The sequence below is a fragment of the Triturus cristatus genome, chromosome 2_1, assembly GCF_964204655.1.
Source record: "Triturus cristatus chromosome 2_1, aTriCri1.1, whole genome shotgun sequence".
NCBI lineage: Eukaryota > Metazoa > Chordata > Amphibia > Caudata > Salamandridae > Triturus > Triturus cristatus.
In genome coordinates this window covers 118288068-118308680 of record NC_140581.1, presented here as the reverse complement: position 1 = coordinate 118308680, position 20613 = coordinate 118288068, and the positions used below count along the sequence as shown (strand labels likewise).

The 20613-nt window shown below is 47.3% G+C and overlaps 1 protein-coding gene across 2 annotated transcripts in view; it reads right to left on the bottom strand.

Moving 5' to 3' along the window:
* The window catches only part of FAM219A (family with sequence similarity 219 member A), a 493349-nt gene that overhangs the window by 184229 nt on the left and 288507 nt on the right, over positions 1–20613 (bottom strand). For both annotated transcript variants that reach the window (XM_085628479.1, XM_085628472.1), the window contains exon 2: positions 11221–11320. In XM_085628479.1, the coding sequence (XP_085484605.1) occupies positions 11221–11320 (100 nt within the window). The remainder of the gene's footprint in view (positions 1–11220; positions 11321–20613) is intronic.

The following is a 20613-nucleotide window of genomic DNA, read 5'->3' as shown; positions in this document are numbered from 1 at the left end:
GAACTGTGGCTGTGGGTGGAGACTACAGGGCTGCCCTTTTTTATTTCCTTCAACCAGTCTCACCTTTGTGTGATTGGGTGTTAAGGGGCAGTATTTATTGGAGGTTGCTGGGCACTTCCTTTGATTGTGTGGTGAGTTCCTGTTTGTTTGACACCGAATTTCTCGCCATGAGTGAAGGGGCTTCTTTACCTGTGCCCGCTACGGCAATTTCGAAGCAGCATAATGTTCAGGAACTGCAGCAGGACGACATTTTGCAGATTTCTAGGGCAGATTTACAGGACTTGATTAATTCTGAGGTCCAGTCTGCGCTGCTGGAGCCTGCAGCTAAGCGGGCTAAGGATGATGAGGAGGACATGGACAATTCCCCTAAGGGGAAGTACATCCAGGGCAAGGTTTTTTCTGACATGCTGGTCCATATTCGAGGTGTGCTTGGGTTTGACCCTAAATCCCTGGCTGAGGAGGGATTTTACGCCCAGTATAGTTCCTCTGTGGTGGATGACCATCCCTTCCATGATGTCCTGAAGAATATCCTCAAGAAGGAGTGGCTTGAGGTGGATAAGCAGGGTATTCCACGATTCCTGCGGAAGCGGTATCGCCTTACTGACTTTGATTCCCAGTTTCCCGCGATTCCGAAGGTTAATTCTCTTTTGTCATCTATGACTGCCTCTTCTTCCTCTTTGTCCTCGGAGGAGGCTTCCCTGTCTGATCCGGTGGAGCGTAAGGAGGAGTCTGCTCTCAAACGTTCTTACGCCGCTTCTCACTTTGGGGTGCGTGCTAGCACTTATGTGGCCTATGCATCACAGGTCCTGCTAAAGGATTTCGAGAAGCTGTTTGACTGTCTTCAGGATCAGGGGGACCCTACTCCTGTGTTGGCTCAAATGGAGGTCTTGGCGCAATTCCTCTTGGATGTCACTTTTGATTCCTTGTGGGCTTTCTCCTCGGCTGCTGGGGCGGCAGTGGCTGGAAGGAGGTCTCTGTGGACAAAACTTTGCGTCTTGAGGCTGCACAAAAGACCTTAGTCCATAAACTGACATTTGAGGGTCCCCGTCTCTTTGGGAATGCTTGGAATACGATGGTGCAGCGCTCTGCAGAGGAAAAGAAGTTGTTAAAGCCTTTTCAGCCTGCTCCTAAGAAAAGGTCTTTCTTCCAGAAGCAGGGGTTTCAAGGGGTTTTGTCCTCTCAGCCCTGGGGTTTCAAGGGGTTTTGTCCTCTCAGCCCTTTCGTGGTCGGGCCTGTGGTTGTGGGGCCGCGTTCCATTATAAATCCCGGCCTCAGCAGCAGCAACAGTCTCCCTCTGGTGCAGGACAGAAGTGACTATGCCGCTGTGGGGGCTCATCTCGGTTTGTTTCTGGACCTTTGGTCAGCTTGGATTTCCGACCAGTGGGTCTTGTCTGTCATCAGGTGGGGTTACCAGATTCCCTTCTGGGGCCATCGCCCTCTGGATTGTTTTCTGGTTGCCCTATTGTCAAGAGACCCCATACGACGATCTGCCATGTTGTTACGGAAAGGGGCAGTGGTGCCGGTTCCAGTGGAGGATGTGGGCCTGGGGTTCTATTCCCGTCTGTTTCTGGTTCCAAAGCCCAATGGTTCCTTCCGCCCCATATTGAATCTCCGTTTCGCTGAACAAATTGGTGCGGTTGGATCATTTTCGGATGATCACGTTGCAGTCCGTCATTCCCCTCATCCAGGAGGGTGATTTTTTGGCTTCCCTGGACTTAGAGGACGCCTATTTTCACGTTCCAGTCCATCCTGCCAGTCAGCAGTTCCAGAGGTTTGCGGTCCAGGGGATGCATTTCCAGTTTCGGGTTCTGTCGTTCGGCCTCTCCACTGCTCTCAGGACTTTTACCAAGGTATTGGCTCCTGCTGTGGGGGTTTTGCAACATCAGGGTTTCTCCGTGTTTCCCTATATTAATGATTGTTTGGTCTCTGCTTCCTCTTTTCCTCAGGCTCTTCTGGCAGTGGAGGCTACGTTGTCCCTGTTCCGGGAGCTGGGGTTCAAGGTGAATTTGGCCAAGTCTCATCTGGATCCTGTTCAGAGACTTCAGTTCATCGGGGGTCTGTTCGACACCTCTCTGGGGACGGTGTTTCTCCCTCCTGTTCGGATCCTTTCCCTGCAGTCTCTTTTGCGGGATCTGTTGAGTCGTCCCTCTGCCCCGGCTCGTGTTTGGTTGCGGGTCCAGGGATCGATGGCTGCGACCACTGCTGTGGTTCCTTGGACTCGCCTCCATCTCAAGCCCTTAGTGTCTCATCTGTTGGCTTAGTGGAACCCCTCCCAGGCCGATTACGGGGCTCTGGTTCCTCTCTCTCCTGCTTTGATTCAGGACTTGGACTGGTGGCTTTGCACTCCCAATCTGGAGAAGGGGGTGCGGTTTTGTCTTCCTTCTCCCCTTTTGTTGACAACGGATGCCAGTCTTTGGAGTTCGGGGGCCACTTTGGAGTCCTTGGAAGCCAAGGGTCGGTGGTCTCGGGGGGACGGCGCCCGTTCCTCGAACTGGCAGGAGTTGGCGGCCATCTGGGAGGCGGTGCAGTTCTTCCAGGTTCATCGCCTGGGGACGAATCTGTTGGTTCGTATCAACAAACAGGTGGCTCGTTGTTACCTGAACCGTCAGAGGGGGACCAGATGCACATCTCTGAACGTGTTAGCCTCCATGATCTGTGCTTGGGCGGAATCTCATCTGTTGGGCTTTAGGGCAGTGTACATTCTGGGACAGTTACATTTTCATGCGGACGCCTTGAGCCGCAACCTTCCATCTTCTGTTCTGTACCATCTCACTCTTCCTCTGTTCCGGTCCCTTTGCCTTCGATTCGGGACTCCTTGGATCCATCTTTTTGCATCTCCTCACAACTCTCTCCTGCCCCGGTTTTGTTCGGAGGTGCTGTGTCCTCAGGTTTGGGCGGTGGATGCTCTTTTGATTCCCTGGCCTTCTGTATGCCTTCCCTCCCATTCCCCTCCTCCCGAGGGTGTTACAGAAGATTCGGGGGAGAACGTTTCGGTCCTGTTGATTGCTCCTTTCTGGCCTCGCCGCCTTTGGTTTCCTCTCCAATTGCGGCTGGCGGAGGGTTGGTTTGTCCGGCTTCCTTTGAGTCAGTCTCCTCTTCAGTTTCCACTCCCGTCTCTGCCTTGTCTTCGTCGTTTGCAGCTGACGGCTTAGCTCTTGAGCGGTTGACGTTGGAGTCTTTGGGCTGTTCGTCTGTAGTGGCTCGTGACATCCAGCTGTCTCGCTGCCCTTTGACCCTTAAGTGCTATGGTCGTCATTGGGGTTCTTTTGTTTCTTGGTGTTCTTCTCATGGGGTGGATTCTGTACTGGGGGTTCCTACTTCTGTGTTGGATTTTCTCCGAGATGGTTTTTTGAAAGGACTTTCCCCATCCACGTTGTCTGCTCAGTGGGCGGTGGTTCATGCTTGTCGTGGTCCTGGGGCCTCCATGGAGAGTGTTGCCCCTTTGGTTAGTCGGCTTCGTCGGCTGGTTTTTCCTGTTCTGGTTCCTTCTTGGGATTTGCCTACTGTTTTGCGGGGGTCTCCAGTTGCCCTCTTTTGGACCTTTGATGGAGGCGGATTTGTTGTGGCTGTCCGCTAAGGTGGCTTTCCCGTTGGCCATTACCTCCGCTCGCCGGTTGGGTGAGTTGGGTGCCTTGCTCATTTTGTTTCCTTATTTGCAGTTCCTCCCGGATGGGGTCGTTTTGCGGCTTGATCCGGCTTTCCTGCCTAAGGTTTCTTCAAGTTTTCATTTGCAGCAGGAGGTGATTCTTCCTGATTTGCCTGCTGATCCTTGGATGTTCGCAGGGCTCTCCAGATTTACCTCCAACATTCCCAGATTTCTCCTGCCCTGTTTGTCTCCAGTGGGGGTGTGGCTAAGGGGAAGAAGGTTTCCACTTCTACGATCGGTCATTGGGTGCATTTGGCGGTCAAACAGTACAAATTGCATACGCAGAGGTCCTATGCTTCCAGTATTGATTCAGGGGGGTTCCACAGAATTCTAAGGATTTAGAACCACTGCTCTAGAAATATGCAAAAAGAAAAATATTCAGCAGCGGAAGGATACAATTAATCTAATCGAAATATGGCGAGACCAAACTGTTACAAAGGCACAAACACAAAAACAGAGGTGGAACCGTTAAATTAGAAGCACGGATCTGAAGGGGTAATACATTATTGATATTAGTTCACAGCCACGCTCCCATGTGGAGAAAGAAGGGTATCAGGTCATTTCTTCGTTTGAACTAATGTTCTACAGAGGAGGGACAATTGTTTGACCTCGATGCAATGGGTAGTAGAGCTGTAATCTTCTTCCTAGGAAACTTTCACATTGAACACAGACTGACGTCACAGTTGAGTTGCACTTCTTTTCTTCGCAGTTACTGTCGTTGCAAGGTTTGCAGGCTTGATGCGATATCTACCAGTAGGCCATGGTGGACCAGGTGCAAACAGATTCCGTCCAGGTACCGTGAGGTGGCAAGTGGGCACCACTGTGGTCCGCAAAGAAAACAGACGGGTATCCCTAGCACACCTCTGAAATGTGTCCAATCTCCTCACCCTGACTTAAGGGTCGCTGTGAAGAGGTTCAAGGTTTGCAAAACTACATTGCACATTTTGGTTTCCATTTGAACCATACATGTGCACAATCAAAAACTGAAACCAGACAGCTATTTGTAGATCTATCACAGTAAGGGGTATGGAATAAAGATATTTGATCTTATTCGGGTAAGAATAGAAGTGGCAGGATTTCGAACCCAAGAATACCTGATGACTAAAGAGCAGATGTCACCACCTCAGACCTTGTAACAGAAACACAGAACAAGTGTTCTGGACACGTAAAAGCACTAAGGCCAACTCTGAGAGCAGTGGTGCCTAGAACTGTACGAATTCTGCCTTTGTGCTCCGAGAGCAATGGAGCTGCCGATAATCTCTTACGCGAGGACTGGGACATCGTAGTGTATGGTGCTTTATTCGCCCAACGGCAAACATTAACAACTCTGTGAGGGATAATACCACATTGAATTTAATTACCACCATTTATTTAGGTCAGCAGCAAAGATGCTTTATGGACCACTTAAGGGTCAGATTAATTACGACTGCATCACAAAACGCCATATACTTGAGGACTTATTGTGCAACCAAAAGAAAGAGTAATTATAACAATGAGCAGAACCGGAGATGTGTGTCTGGATTAGTGGTCAATATCTCCATTAGGGATGAATAATACCATGTGTTACGTTGGCCACTTGCAGGGAGATACTCATGTTATGTACTGTAAAAACTATAAGAACTCAGTCGTGAACAAAACAAATGAGGTTTTAGGATATGTAAAAATGACATTGTAGAAATTGAGATCTAGCTACACATGTGACATTGTTTTTATATATTTTTATGTTTAGAATTGTCTGTGTATATGAATGTGTTTATCAATATGAATATGTTTTTGTTTATGTGGTGACAGTATTGTCTTGTTATGATTATAGCCCTGAAGAAGCACGAATGGGCAAGATGCGTTGGCTGTTTTGCATAGTCTACATGTATAATATCAAATGAGGAATTAAAAAGAAATATGACGCAAAATAAACAATTTGCCTCTATCATCGTGATTTCACTGGCTTATGGACTCTTCCAAATATTATGCTTTATTGTCTCTATTTGTGTGCCTCTTTATCTTTGTGTTAGAATGTTTTGTTGAGGACTATTAATGGTGGCTGGTTCTCAGAGGTGGGCACGGTTTTTTGAGACAAGATAGGATATAGAAAATTTGTGGCACACAAAAGTGAACACAGGTAGTGGTGCAGCAATTTAGATACCCTGCCATTGTATAACAGTGTGTTTTTAATGATAACAACATGTGATATCTAGCATGGAGTCGATCAGTTTTAAACCAAAGAAAACTTGACATGAATAATTTTTTATGAATGGGTACACAGAAATTTATGAATAGATATGTTTTTAACTTTCTCGGCGAGAAGATCTGAAGCCAAGCCACTAGTGCTTTAATTGTGCCCCACTGACAATCACCTGTTCTGTTTGCTGCTATTTTTAATGCATCTCTGACACATTTATCTGCCAGACTATTTTGCTCTATTGCCCTCTTGCCTTGGCAGCCTCATGCTCTACCACACTCTTTTGCATGTGTTCACGGGTTGGAGTGGGGTCAGGGCTGCTTCGTTGATGTTAATCCCCCTTTGACCATTTGAGAAAGGGTGGACGAACCAACTTCTGACATTGACAGTGAAGGCCTGAAGCCTAAAGCAACCAGGGCTAATATGTACAGTGATGCTGCTGCACTCACGTAAGCCAGTGGTGCTGGAGCAGCTTGGAATTTCAAAGCCATATGTATTCCCGTTCAGGCGGAACCTGGCCTGGAAGTTCGTGCATGACTGTTCCTATTGGAGAAGGGTCAAGGCTAATTTGAATGTGGCTGGGTCCAAACTGAGGTGTAGCCTGAGTAATAACCAGTGGCTGGGATTAATTCAAGCATTCCATCCCTCACTTCTTTGTATACTTCAGTGTGATGCCCTAAATGGAACGGATATGCACGGACATGGGCCCTGTGCACACTGTGCCGCTGGAATCAAACTATAACTGACTGATGAGCCTTAACAAGGGCAAAATTAGACATGGGTTGCTTGTGTTCCGGTTCAGGGAGGTCCTGGCCTGGCAGAACTGGGATGCAGTTTAAGTTATTACCAGTGGCTGAGATTAATTCAAACATTCTCTCCCTTACTTTTTTGTATACTACTGTGCAACACCTTAGGTGGGATGGGTACCACTGTGTCACTGGATCCAAGCTATACCAGACTGATGAAACCCAATAAGGGCAAAGCCAATGTTAGATTGCTCCCGTTTCGATGCAGGGAGGGCCTCGCCTAGCAGTTTAGGCTGGACTGGTCCGACTGAAGCAGTGTTGAAACCGATTAGCATATGGCTGGGTCCAATGGGATAGGATAGCATGGTCTGCAAAATAAAGATGGACTGGGATGCGGCCCGAGTACTTACCAGTGGCTGAGATTAATTCAGGTATTCCACTGACCACAGTTTTGTATTCTTCAGATAAAGGAAATGGAGACAGTGAAATGAAATATTTGGCTAGGATTTGTTCAAATGTGGACGCCAGGATTGACCTCAGGTTTCCTGGTTTAACGGTGTGCAATTTATCCTCAAGATAGGGAGATTGGGCCTTGATGACTGAGATAAGAGTGTGGACGGCAAAAGCCACATGCCTCAAGCAGACTCAGGTCGTTTTTAACTCGGAGTTACAAGAGGGCTTCCAATTGAGTTAGAGTCAGACATCTGGCTGGAACTTGGCTCGAGCCTTCAGTGATTCCCCCAGCTCTACTGTAAAGTCGCATTTGATTTCCCTTTTCATAGTAACTTTCTAGTTATTACTCATAGGAATGTGCACAGGGAAAAGTTGCGGGTCAGAGCAAAAGTTGCACCCGAATTACCAGGTACATTGTTGGCGCAAGATTTCATATTTCTGCTACGCTCCGAGTAAGCGAGGACATATATTGCCACATATTGTCTTGAAATATACCCTATTTTTATTGTCTGAGGATGTAGAATGCTCAGATTGATTCATAACTTTGAAGTACTTCACGCCCTCGTACTTCTTTGTGAAGTTGTCCTTTCTGTTTAGTTTTTGACTTATTAAATATTCTTTGATCCAGAGGAGCATGGTAGGTAATTGTTAAATGTGCCAGATGTCGTCTCTGGCACCCAGACTGTATTCTTCCAGAACCCTTCATGTTCAGTTTACTTACTGGCTTGAGAGATGGTCGAATTCATGTCCTGGGTGACTTACAACATTCCTGTTCTGGCAAGGCAGTCAAGATATTGTTTAATAAAACTTCTGGGGAAACATATCATTTGGTAACAGTGGTTATGTCAGAACCTATCCACACTCACCTCCTTAAAGGGATGGCTGGGACAGCAGCACAATATGTGTGACCAAAAACACGTCTGCTTTCTTTTTCCAAGATTTTACCTCCATGTGTCTATTCCATCAAGACATCAAACATTATCCTACTATTTCCAGACCAGGCCTAGTGGAAAACATGATGTCTCTGCTTCATTACCCAGCTGCCCCAGGGCAGCTAATCTTTATTCTAGCCAGGGCGGGATCAAGGTCACGTCAATCACTAGAGGGGCGGCTAGGGACACCAACTGCAGCGTGGCTGGGCCAGAACAAGTTAAGCTCAGCTATGTTACAGTCAAAGAGTTGACTGTGGGCGCGTACACAAAATCCGTTGAGATAAGAAACTTTGCTGCACTTATAACAAATATAAAGAAACCTCAATTACACACAGTCTGATATTCATCTCTCTGCTGCAACAAGCCCACAGCCAGGAATGTCCTTCAACCAGAAGAACCTGTAGCGGAGCATTAACCTCAGCACTGAATCCAAATGGGAACTCGACTGTGGAATCTAAAGCAGGCTCTGATGGAAGCTCATCATCAAGCACAAACATTCAAAGACACACTTGTAGGTGTCTTCACTTCTAAAATACACATTTTGCCACCGCTTTCAAAGGTGCTCAAATAAAATGCGGTCAAATCAAAGGACAAAAGTAATCACACGGTGCGATGAGGGCGGAGGGAAATGCAAATGTGAAGGGAGGAAAATTAATGCGGTGAAACAGCATATAATAAAAGTAAAGGGAAAAAAGGGATGGGAAGAAAGCATTGTAAAGCCATTGGCTCCAACTACAGGGCCCTAGGAACTAGTCGGATTTACAAAGAAGAAGAGCGCCCTGAGACATGAAAATAAATATGCTACATCAGTTTCCCTTGTGGTACATGACTTCTTTTAATTGCCCCTATGCCCCTGGCCCCTCTGGACAGCCCCCTGTTCACCCGGCTATCCCACACATGTGCTCCCAGGGCTTCCTCCCCCTGCCGGGCTCCACTTCCTCCGATTTTATCAGTCAATCTGGAATTTAAGGAACAAGGGTTTTAGACAAGCTTCACTGACGTACAATCTGGGAATATGGATCCCTGCTCAGGGTCTTGATGCACACCGCCCAGGAGAGAAGAGAGACCCGAAGGAAAGCATGCCTACCTGCCTTCACTACAAACCGAACCAGTACAGCACAGGCACCGGGGCGAACACCGGATGAAAACTTTACAACCAGCAGATTTAAAGGGCATCCACCAGGGAACGCTGTTTAGTCTCCTAGACCTGAAGCGTGGTCATACTGCAGTTCCCACAAAGTGAGTCTTATTGAGTGCTAGATCACTGAAAAAGAGTATCTTGGTCCTGAAAAAAAACAAAATTGCGACAGCGTGGACTACTAGACGTGAAGCTTCTGTTGCAGATGAAAAAACAACGAATTTCAGCGAGCTAGATAGGCTGTGCCCTAAAAGAACAGCTTTTGTCCAGGATCTCTTAATGATTTGAGTCGCTGAGTAGATGCTCTGATGGTGGTGGACCGAAAACACATAGAGTTCAAACTGCCCTTTTAAATGAATCTCCTAGACATGATTACACCCTTCAACAACGATCAACCATGCAAGGGATCTGTATCTAGGCAGAAAGCATCAGATGGAATAAGGGTGGGGTTTCTAGTGTCAGGTGGGACATTCCCATGGTGCTGCTCACCTTTATTTGAAACAATAGATCTTTTAGAACTTGTAAGTGCTGTGAAGACACAACACTTCCAAGTGTGTTTATTACACAGGGAGGTTTGCGGGTCTTTCTTACACGGCTATCCAGCTCATTTTTCATTTCCTCTGGTGTTTGCTGGCTGACCTAAAACCATTCCAGATTTGTTTCCTTTCTAACCCCCTGGATGACATTCTGATATAGGACTTTCTATCAATATTGAAGCAGAATGGAAGTGCCTCTTTATCTTTATTTCCAACTATCTTCAAGGATCTGACTCCCTTCTAGCCAGGATGTCCTCTTGATGATCTATGTCTCTGCTTTCAAAGGATAAGCAGAAGCCCGACTGAGTCCCAATCTTTCCTCCTGTGGTCACAGTGGACGTCAGCAGCTAGTTCATGGCTTTAAAGTTTCACATTGTCTAGAATTCCTGACTGCCAGGCGTCAAGCCATCATGCTCCACTATTTTAGAATTCCTAATATAAACCTAATAAAAGTAAATCTAAGTTGTCAAAAAAAGTAATGCACTAAACATCAATGAAAACACCATTTAATAAATATTACAGAGTAACCATGAAAATAACACAACAAGTGCAACTAATGCTGGGTTTGGTCTCATAAGAACATGTTAAAATGCAACAACTCCATAAAGTATAAATAATATTTTCAGAGGGCAACCATTAAATACTATATATCTTGCGTAGCTTGTGCATGTGATGGTTAGGTTCTTGGCATCAAATCTTAAACTAAATAAGTGTTAAATAATAGTTGGGGGACTTTGTGTATCTAACTCCCAGCTGTCAGTGAAAGAAAATAGCACAATTAACTAACCTCTTGGGCCGCAACAATATAGAAGTTGGAAGTGAGCCAGGGGTAAGCTGTATTCTCATTAGAAGAGTGTTATGAAAAAGAGTCAGACGATGTTGCTTGATTTGTGAGTAGTGAACCTAAAATGCATAACCAGCTAAATATAGACTAGTACTTACTTTTGACAGAGGGCCTGTATTTTCCTTGTATCTTTAAAGAAGTCTATGTGCACACATATTACTTTGTAAACAAATAAGAATGCAAATCCAATATGTTATCACAACAGCAAAGTAAAAAAAATAAATGTGCAATGGAGATTAGAGAAGAACACTTTAGGACAGACCAGGGCATCCAATCATCACACACTTCCTAAGCAAAACAAGCCATAAATCAGCAAAGTAATATATCGAAGAACACAAACTGGTTGACAATTACAAGCTACTCATTATGTCACAAGTGCAGTTTAACAGAAGGACTACTTTATGGCCATCACCGCATTGTAATAGGAACACAACGGTGACAAGGTAACAATCGATAAAATGCAATAGCCTGCCAGATAGATGGACAGCCCATCCAAGCAGTGGCAACTATCAAATGTCAAAAGGACTGACAAAAAGCTCTCTCCCTCTTCCCTCTCTCTCCTCTCTCGATTCTAAAAATCTCTGGATGAGCCGCTCCTCTGTGGCACTATATATGAAACAGAATATGATCAGCGATCCCAATCTTTCCCCTCAGAGAAGTAATACTGTCAATTACTTGGCGTTCACGGTGTCTCTTAAGAGTGCAGTACTTTCTGGATGGTGCCACTTTATGCCACAGAGCCTTACCTAACTTCACCTGAAGAGGTGATGGTTTATAATTCATGGCTACGGTCTCACCCTCTCTTGTGTCGCAGTCTCCGTCAGCGATGGCAGCGGCAGCAGGATCCTGCAAACACAAAGACACTCGTGAGCAATAGGTAAATAAATGAACTTCCTTTGCATGGCTGCCACTGGACTGTTTTTTTTTCTAAGTAATGAATCAATCTGCAGGAAAATGTATGAAAGCACATCAAATCTTTTGTACATGAATGTGGGCACTACCTCGGGACCTCATTTTTCACTTTAACAAAACGACCAGTTGAACACAGTTTCATGGATGCTATTGGACTAGACAAACACTTTCCTGTTTAAAACTCAGCCTACAGGCTGCCCCTAGAAATCTGCTAACCACCCATTTTGAGACAGTGGAAGAATACCTATCCCCCCAGTCTCTGCAATGCATGTAATAATAGTGGGCAGGCTGCAGCCGAGGCTGACACTCCCAGGCATTTACTTTCAGTTTTAAAACATCCTATAAAGAGCGATGAGCGGTGACTATCACATGCGGCTGCAGCCCACTAATTTTACATGAATTAAAATCACTCCATAGATAGTCCTTCGCAAGCTGACAAAAAGGCACTGCTGCCTTTATGAGAAACTCTGATGCTAAGTTTAGAACCAGGAAGTGTGTAGCATATTGATGTTATGAACTGTAAGACCCTTGTGGTTCTGGATGAACTTTGGAGAGGAACGATGTGATCTGAGAGGCGGTGTTAGGGTGTGGTTAATGTTGAGTATGAGATAATGCACAGTGTGTATTAGTGTTTGCTGAGGAATAAAGAAGTATTTGACTAAAGCTTCTGTGTGGCATATTTCATTTGCATGCTCCAGGGCTCGGGAAGATACTACATATGGCAACAAGAAGGAGATATGTGCCCCGAAGAAAACAAGGCTGCTCTCCCTGACAGTTTGCAACGGTACTGCCATTCATATTATACAAGGGATTTTATTAAGTACCTATTTGCTCAGTTTTGCCACTGCTGTTGACATGCGGTTTATATCCCTCAACTACAACCTCAGTCCTCAGCCTGAGATCACGAGCCAGTTCCCATAGTTGTTTCATGGCCTGGGAAAACTCAAGAAAATTTAAGTACAGCTTCACATCAATAAAGACATTCAATCTGTGGTTCAGCGACACCGTAGTTGCCTTCCACTTACAAGTAGCTGTATGGAAAAAGTTGGAGGTACTTTTAAATCATGACCTCATTGAACGTTCCACAGGTCTGAAGCAGTGGGTCGCGCCATAGTAGTAGTACCAAAAAAGGACAGTAATGGAGCAGTGCACATTTGCGTTGATTTGTGCCGGGCAAACAAAGCCATTGAAAGGAAGAGAGACACTCAGGTCCACACGTCATGACCATGATCATGTAACTGAACGGAGTCAAAGTGTTTTCCTGTCTTCACCTAAGAAAAGGATACCATTAAATGGAGCTGGAGGAGAACTGCAGGTACATTAATAACTTTTCGACTCATGTTGGTTTGTTCAGATACAAAAGACTAAGTTTTGGAGTATCTTCTGCTGCGGAGATCTTTCAGGACGCCATTTGCTTTCAATTACAGTGATGACATACTGGTTTTTGGGAGAAAACACGACAAAGCCCTTAACCAAGTGTCAGTTACTTGCTGATGCAGGTCGCACTCTGAACGTTCCAAAGTGTGAGTTTCACAAAATCAAACTCAAGTTTTTGTGCACTGCTAGACTTGGCATCTTTTGGCGTGTTTCCCCTGAGTTTTTGCTTTCTGACCTCCCAGTTTTTACACTTTCCGCACTGCTGATCAGTGGGAAAGTGCAAGTGCTCCTGTGGTAAATTGTGTTATGGATTGGTGTTACCATGATTGGATATTTGATTTACTTGTTAGTCCTTAGTAAAGTGCACTGAGTGTGCCAGGGCCTGTGAATCAAATGCTACTTGTGTGCCTGCAGCACGGATTGTGGCACCCACGTGGGTAGCCCTGAAAAGGTAACTCAGACCTGCCAATGCAGAGTCTGCGCGCGGTTTGTAACTGACATGTCGACCTGGCCAGTGCACACAATTACCAGTCCCTAACCTTCCCTTTTATTACATGTCAGCCACCCCTAAGATAGGCCCTAGGTACCCCTGTGGGCAGGGTGCAGTGTATGTGAAAGGTAGGACATGCCCTGGTGTGTGTGGCATGTCCCGATAGTGAATTACTGCCAATTTAGTTTTTCACTATTGCAAGGCCAACTGTTCCCCATAGGAGAGAATGGGAAGTTTGTTTATAACATCTTATAAACATAACTGGCCCTGGGAACTAGGTAGGAAAATAAAGTTTAGTATGCCTGAACTCAGAATCTAAAGATGCATCTTTTAGTGAAGGTGATTTTTACATTCTTTGTTTGAGAATACCACTTTTAGAAAGTAGGTATTTTCTTGCTCAGTCATCCTGTGTGCCTCTGCTGGAATGTGGATTGCCTGTCTGGGTTTTAGATGACAGAAGGCTGGGGAGCAGGAGTGGCTCCAGATAGTCTAGGTGGGTCAGGAAAGGGCTGAATAGACCTGGGCTGCAATTGGGGAAGGGGGGGAGATTTCCTCCAACCTCAAAGGGCCTGGTCTGCCTCTGACAATGCCGTCTCCACCTCCTGCCAGAAAGTCACATCAGAGAAGGCAGAACTGGTTCTGGCTGGGCACAGACACCCTCTGCCTAAGAGATCAAAGGCTTTTGGGATATAAATATTGGGGCCCAGACCCCTGAACTTTAGAACTCTTTTGGACCAAGAAGACTGCCAAGAAGAAGAGCCGGAGAAGCTGTGAGAAGGAACTACCACTTTGCAGAAAGTTCAGCCCAGTCCTTTAACTGCCCAAGACAGAAGCAGCCACTGCAGGCAAACACAGCAAAGCACACAGCAATCTAATTTGTGAGTTCCTCAACAGGCTTGAGGTAGAGCTTGCCCCCTGTTCAGGAAGTCTCAGCAGCAAAGACGTCAAGATCTTCTGCCCTCAGCACTGGGGACTGTGTGTTTTGCTGCAACAGAAGAAAAGCAACCCGACGAAATCTACGATGCCGCTGCCGATTCCGTGTCCTGAAGGCACCGCAGAGGGCACCGCCGCAATGTGACCCTGGTCTCACCGACGACGCCTGCTGACGCCGCCACCGAGCCATTGCTCGCACCGCGACATGTGGGCACCGCACTCGGCACCGCCTCGCTTCACGACAACACTTTGGTAACCTCGACGACCACGCTCCACGCCAAAAATCGACATTGCTGGAAGAGGAGCCAAGATGGCGACCGGGACGGCAGAGTAGGCTCCCGGCTCCGTGAACCTCCGCATCCCGCACAGATATCCTGTATGAGATCCTTCGCCTGCGCTATATGCCCGTGTTGGTGAATGAGAGCGGCAACCGATCGTGTGACTCTGAAGTTTCTGGCGGCGGTATCGCCGGAGAAATGTCCGTTTGAAGATTGCGGCCTCTGCAACCCTGGAACCGGGACCTCGAGTGGATAACATGGCCGGGCGGCAGTTAAACAACAGCGGCCTTTGGTGACTGGGTGGAGTCGGACTAACCGAAGCGGTGCGAATATCGGCCTACATTTCGCCGTGACCGTTCCTACCACTAAGCGTAGCGGAACGAGTGCAGGCCCGAAGTGGCTAATCCAAGATTCCCCGGTGATTGCCTCAGCCTTCGCCGGTGAGCTGCCCGGCCGCCGCCCGTAACTCGCCTTGATTCTTGCGGCCTGCTCCCGGATTTTCGCGGGCGCAGGTCCGTGGTGGGGATGACTGTTGCCTGTGACCACATACCGGATATATTTTTTGCCTGCCCCCGAAACCCTGATTCCAGTGACATGGAACCTGCGGCGCTTGTCCCTGAGTCCTGGTCCCAATCTGGGTTGGACTTACCCGGCGGCCATCTTGACAGGACGAAGTCTACCATCCTGTACACTGGGTCGCAGCACGATTGGAAGTGTGCGACTATGAGGAGCGTAGCGGAGCGAGCGCCGAGAGCTGTGCTGGGGTATGGTGATCTTCTCGAGGCTCTCGGTGCCCTTCATTCCGCCTTGGTTCACGGCGCCTGGGTATTGGGGAGTAAGCTTGATGGGGTGGCATCAGCATCGGAACAGTTGCTGCCTGCCTGTCCCCAGGTACACGGGGACTTCCTACACTGCACACAGGAGGACAGTGTCGTGGCCGGCCCTGTGGATAGTGACCAGCTGGAAACTCCGGACAGTATATTAACGTGTGATCGGCAGGCTGTGGGTCTGGTCTGTTCCGGAGGCCTTGGACCTGAGTGGGGGGTGGTGGCCTTGTCCCGTGCGCGGCCTCCGGCGACCCAGGCAATATTCAAGCAACGGTCGCCTGTTCTGGCTGATCTCGCCTTCTTGGACCTTGTGTGCAGTGCAGATCCTGGGGCAGCACTGGGAAAGACGACTCTCCATACTGCTGACTGTGTTGGTATTCAGAGACTTCCACCCTGCCTGTGTGTGTCGCTTCCTGCTCTTTTTTGGACGCTCCTCTTCTTTGTAACATTGGACATGGTACTGGGTCGATGGGTATGCATGGGTAGATTCGCAAAGAGTGGCCAAGGATAAGGTTGATCCTTCAGAGGTGGTCATCTAATAGGCGGGCGGGCTCAGGGGTTGCGTGCTCTCACGGCATAACTGGTAGTGTAATAGGCGCATAATGCTCCCCATTCTTCTTTGGCATGGTCGATTCTGTGTTGCTTATTGTTTGCTTTGGGGGAAAACATACTGTGCGGGAGGGAGAAGCCGGGGGCATGTTTTGAAGGCCCTCCTCCAGTTTATTAATATTCTCTCTACCCCCCCGTCTGGTGGGGTTTCTTTTCTTACTCCTCTTTCTCTGTTTCTTCTATATTTCGGGTCTGGTTCCGGGGCGACAGGCACACTGCTGGGGGGGGGGGGGGGGGCGTACTCATCTGCAGAGGTGCAGGGTGGGGGGTTGGGGGAGGGGATCCTTTAGTCTTTAACCCTTTTTTTCCATGGCCTCCTTTTTCTTCTCTTATTCTTCTTTGTCCTTCTTTTCTGGGATCAGCATGGTAAAACTCCTTCGTTGTTAATCGCTGCGTTTTCATGTGTGCCACAATTTCCGTGGTGTTTTCTGGGTTTTAGGGCAGGGGACTGCAGGCGCAAATGGCCGTGATATTCCTCCACATCCTGATTTTCCTGTTTCAGCGCCATTGACTAGATAAATTGCTTTATTGTTGACGTTTATTATTCTGCCTGCCATTTCTTGCTGCTGGGAAACTGTTTGGCACCTGATCCTTCCATCCTCCCTTATTATAAAATGAAAACCTTTTGTATCCTGGTCACCTACTTGGGCTGTTCAGTGGCCGACAGTTTAATAGCATGGAGATTCCGCTCCCCGAGGTGCTGCCTGTGATAAATATTGATTTCTGTTACTCTGACTGCTTAGCGGCCAGCCCCGGGGGTTGTAGGCCCATACTTGTTATTGGTTGAAATGTCAATAAAGGTTTTTCAAAAAAAAATAAAAAAAAAATCGACATTGCTGCTTGTACCGTGGTTCGAGGGCACTGCTTGTAAAGTTACACGACGCACCGCCCTCATCCAGCACCGCAGCCTTGGCCTACTGACATCATCGACTCCAGTTCATCAGCCGACGGCAGCGCATCAGCAACAACGACGACGCTGCCTGCACCGTGACCTGCCAGCACCACGACGAGCACTGCCTTCATCTCGCACTGCGACCCTGGTCTCACCGACAACGCCATCTGCCGCCACCACCGAGCCGCTGCTCGCACCGCGTCCTGAGGGCACCACACGCCGCACCGCTGCACTTCCCAACGCAGCACATGATGCCTGCCGACGCCAGCTCCAACAGAGAGGAGATCGATCTGCAACGAGGGGCCCGACGACTCCTGCACCAACCTCCGGAACCGACGCCTGCGGACGCTGTGTTTTGCGGAAGCTCAACGAGAGGTCGCTGACGCCCTGAATTTCTAACAAGGTACTGTTTGCGGGTCTTCCCGACACCGTAGCTGGCCCACGACGCCACGGTCAACCAGAACTGTTTGGATTTGTTTGCTCACGACACCGCAATAGCCCTGGACGGAGCTATCAACATCAAAGAACTGTTTTTCAAGCATATTTTGATAACTGAAGATTTTTAAGTACTGTATTGTGGATTTTTTATCGTTTTTTGGTCTCGTCTCAAGTATATAAAAATATTAGGTATTTTTCTAAACTGATGTGGTGTACTTTTGTAGTGCTTACACTGTATTACTGACTGCTCGTGTCAAGCTACCAAGGGGGTGAGCAGGGGTTATTGTAGGAGTGTAACTCCCTTATCCCGAATAGGAAGAAGGGTCCCTATTTGGACAAAGGTGCAAGCCCTTGCCAACTAGAGACCCCCATTTCTAACAGGCACATATTGTCTGATGGGGGAATTACTCCAGACCCAGACAAGGTGCAAGCACTGTCATCCACTTGTTCCCCCCGCCAATATGTTACCATGCTGCGATCCTTTCTAGGCATGGCCAGTTATTGCTCAAGCTACATTTGCAACTTTGTTACAGTGAGTGCCCCACTGAGAGACTTGACCAAGTGAAATGTACCATTTCAGTGGTTGTCGGAATGCGGCCAGAGTTTCAAAGTCATCAGACATGAAATTGAGAATGCAACTGAAATGGCCTACTTTGACCCCAAGTTACATTCTGAAATAACAGTTGATGCGAGCCTGGTAGGGCCAAAGCAATCCTTAGCCAACACAATGGCCATCTCAATGCTCAGAGACACATTGTAGCCTATGCTAGTCGAAGACTGTCTGAATCAGAACGTGCCTACTCTCAGCTGGAGGAGATTCTGACTGTGGTGTGGCCTGTGAACATTTTCATGTATTCCTCTATGGAAAACAATTCACTATCATCACAGATCACCAGGGATTAATTACAATCTTTGGCATCCCGAAGGCGAAGATGCCCACTCGCATCAAAAGGGATTGAGACTGCAAGAGTACAACTATGTGATCGTGCATAAACTAGAGAAGAATCAAAACCCAGCAGATTACGTTTCACGAGTGCCGCTACATCGTCACAGTTCGACATGGACAATAGTTGAAGCTTATCTCAACTTTATTGCGAGATCCAGCAAACCAGTGACTCCGTCTATGGAACAATGCAGGTCGAGACTTGGCCATAATCAAAGATCTTATTACAACACAACCATGGAGGAGATGTACCCAGCCCCAAGCCAATGATGTTGAATTCCAAACGTCAAAAAATATACAGGATGAGTTGGCAATCACCAAAGAACGTGTAATACTGTGAGGCTCAAGAATCATCACAACTGGAAGCCTAAGACAGCAGGTCATCGCGCTGGCAAATGAGGTCATTGCGCTGGCCCATGAAGGGCACCGTGGTATTGCGGCCATCAAGAAAGCCTTAAGAGACCAGCGAGTTAAGTAGGAACATTTGCAATTGTCTCCCAAGGTGACCGTGTGACAATGTCTGACCCTCCTGCCCATGCTTGAGAGAGGGTTGCAGTTGACGTTTTTGGGCCTTTAGGAAATGGATATCATCTGATGGTAGTCATAGACGAGTATTCATGTTTTCCTTTAGTGGAAGACCTATTTTCGACAGCCCATGACAATGTTATGGAATGGCTTGATGACATCTTTGCAATATGGGGCATCCCTGAAATCTTAAAATCTGATATCAGGCCCACCCTTTAACAGCAAAAAGGTCAAAGAATTTCTGTCCGACTCAACATCAGTACACACCTCTGGCCCCAGGCCAGTGATTTAGTTGAACGAGGGTCATTTAACGAGAGCACATGGCGGGAATCAACCTAAGCCAAGCCCTGTGCCAGGCACTTGGGGCCTATAGATCAACCCCTCACTCCACAACTGGTGAGAGACCAGCCACCTTGCTATTTGGGAAAGCCATCAGAACAAAACTACCCCAATGGTCCTTGGATTGATAAGTGAACTATGACGAGGTCACCATGCCACAGAGACAGCCTTAGACAAAGGAAACAGGGTACGGGTTAAAGAGACGAAAACGGAAAACAGACACTCCTTTACAGGTTGTTGCTTGCAAAGGAAACATGGTGACAGCACATTCTCCAGGACAATCCATCACTCGGGACACATCACACTTCAAACACCTACAGCGACACTTGCTGAGTTTTGCGAGTGGTGACCCTGCCAGCATGTCCTGCTCAAGCACCTAAGCCTATGTCACTGTTGCCCGATCAGGGTGGACCTCAACCATCTTGGATAACCTGATCCGGCAAACAAGTGAAAGCGCCTTGTCGACTAATCGAGGACATGTGATTTTAGTGATGTCTGTCAACTTTTATTTAACAAAAGGGGAGATGCATATTCATGCTATGCGCTCTAAGAAAACATGTGATATGTGGGGGCCTGATAGGTTGTGGTTAATGATGGGTATGAGATAAGGAGCAGTGTGTGACTGTATGCTGAGGAATAAGGAATTATTTGACTGTGGCATATTTCGTTTGCATGCTACAGGGCTGGGGAAGAGCTACAAAGTGCACTCTTGAGTAGAAATACAGTCAGAGAATTGTACCGCACCTTTCCTTTATTCTTTGCAAAGTGCAGGCTGAGACCTTCAGGCCCAGAGATACAACCTTACTTTAGTGGCAGAATGGCCCCTGTATCTAGACTTGTCCTGGCTGCTGCACATTGGGCACACTCTTGAGGTCTGGTTGCAGCACAAGCCAAAGGAGATTATTATACCCAGTCCGTCTGTCATTCTTAAAGGGTCTTAGGCTATTCTAGCTCAGTGACACTGACAAGTGAGAGTGCCTCAACCTCCAAAAGACACACACCCTTTCTAAACATTCAGCATTTTGTAAACTCTCTAAAAGTTCATTTTTAATATCCTCCAAAAACGTTGCTGCAGTCCCCAACCGCCTGCTTCCCAAAGGTTTCCAGCCCCAAAAGGTATCTAACGCAGCCACGTAGAATACAAGAGGGTTCATGTAGAATGCTGTGGTGAAGTCGGGTGCAAAAATAAAGTGAGAACCAGGCACAAATGTAATATGCGCCTCTTTTACACGCATAGCAAGTGCAAGCAGTGTTTGTGCCTGCTTTGGACCCAGTTCTGCACATAGGACTGACCACCAATTAACAGCTGGCGGTAAACCCCAGCACAAAATCCTCACAAAGCAGCAAAACTACTGCCAGATTGAATGAGTGTAACACTTACAATGTGCATAGGCCATTCCCGTGCTTGGTATAGCTGGTCATATGCATAGTTATTCATAAGCGGAAACCTATTTAGGTAGTAATGAAGCGCTGAACAAGGACTGGAGCCATGTGACACGACTCAGGATTGTTTACACTGAAGCAGGATGTTTGTGGGTGGTGAATCCTATCATGTGGAGATGTTGTGTTCTCAGAA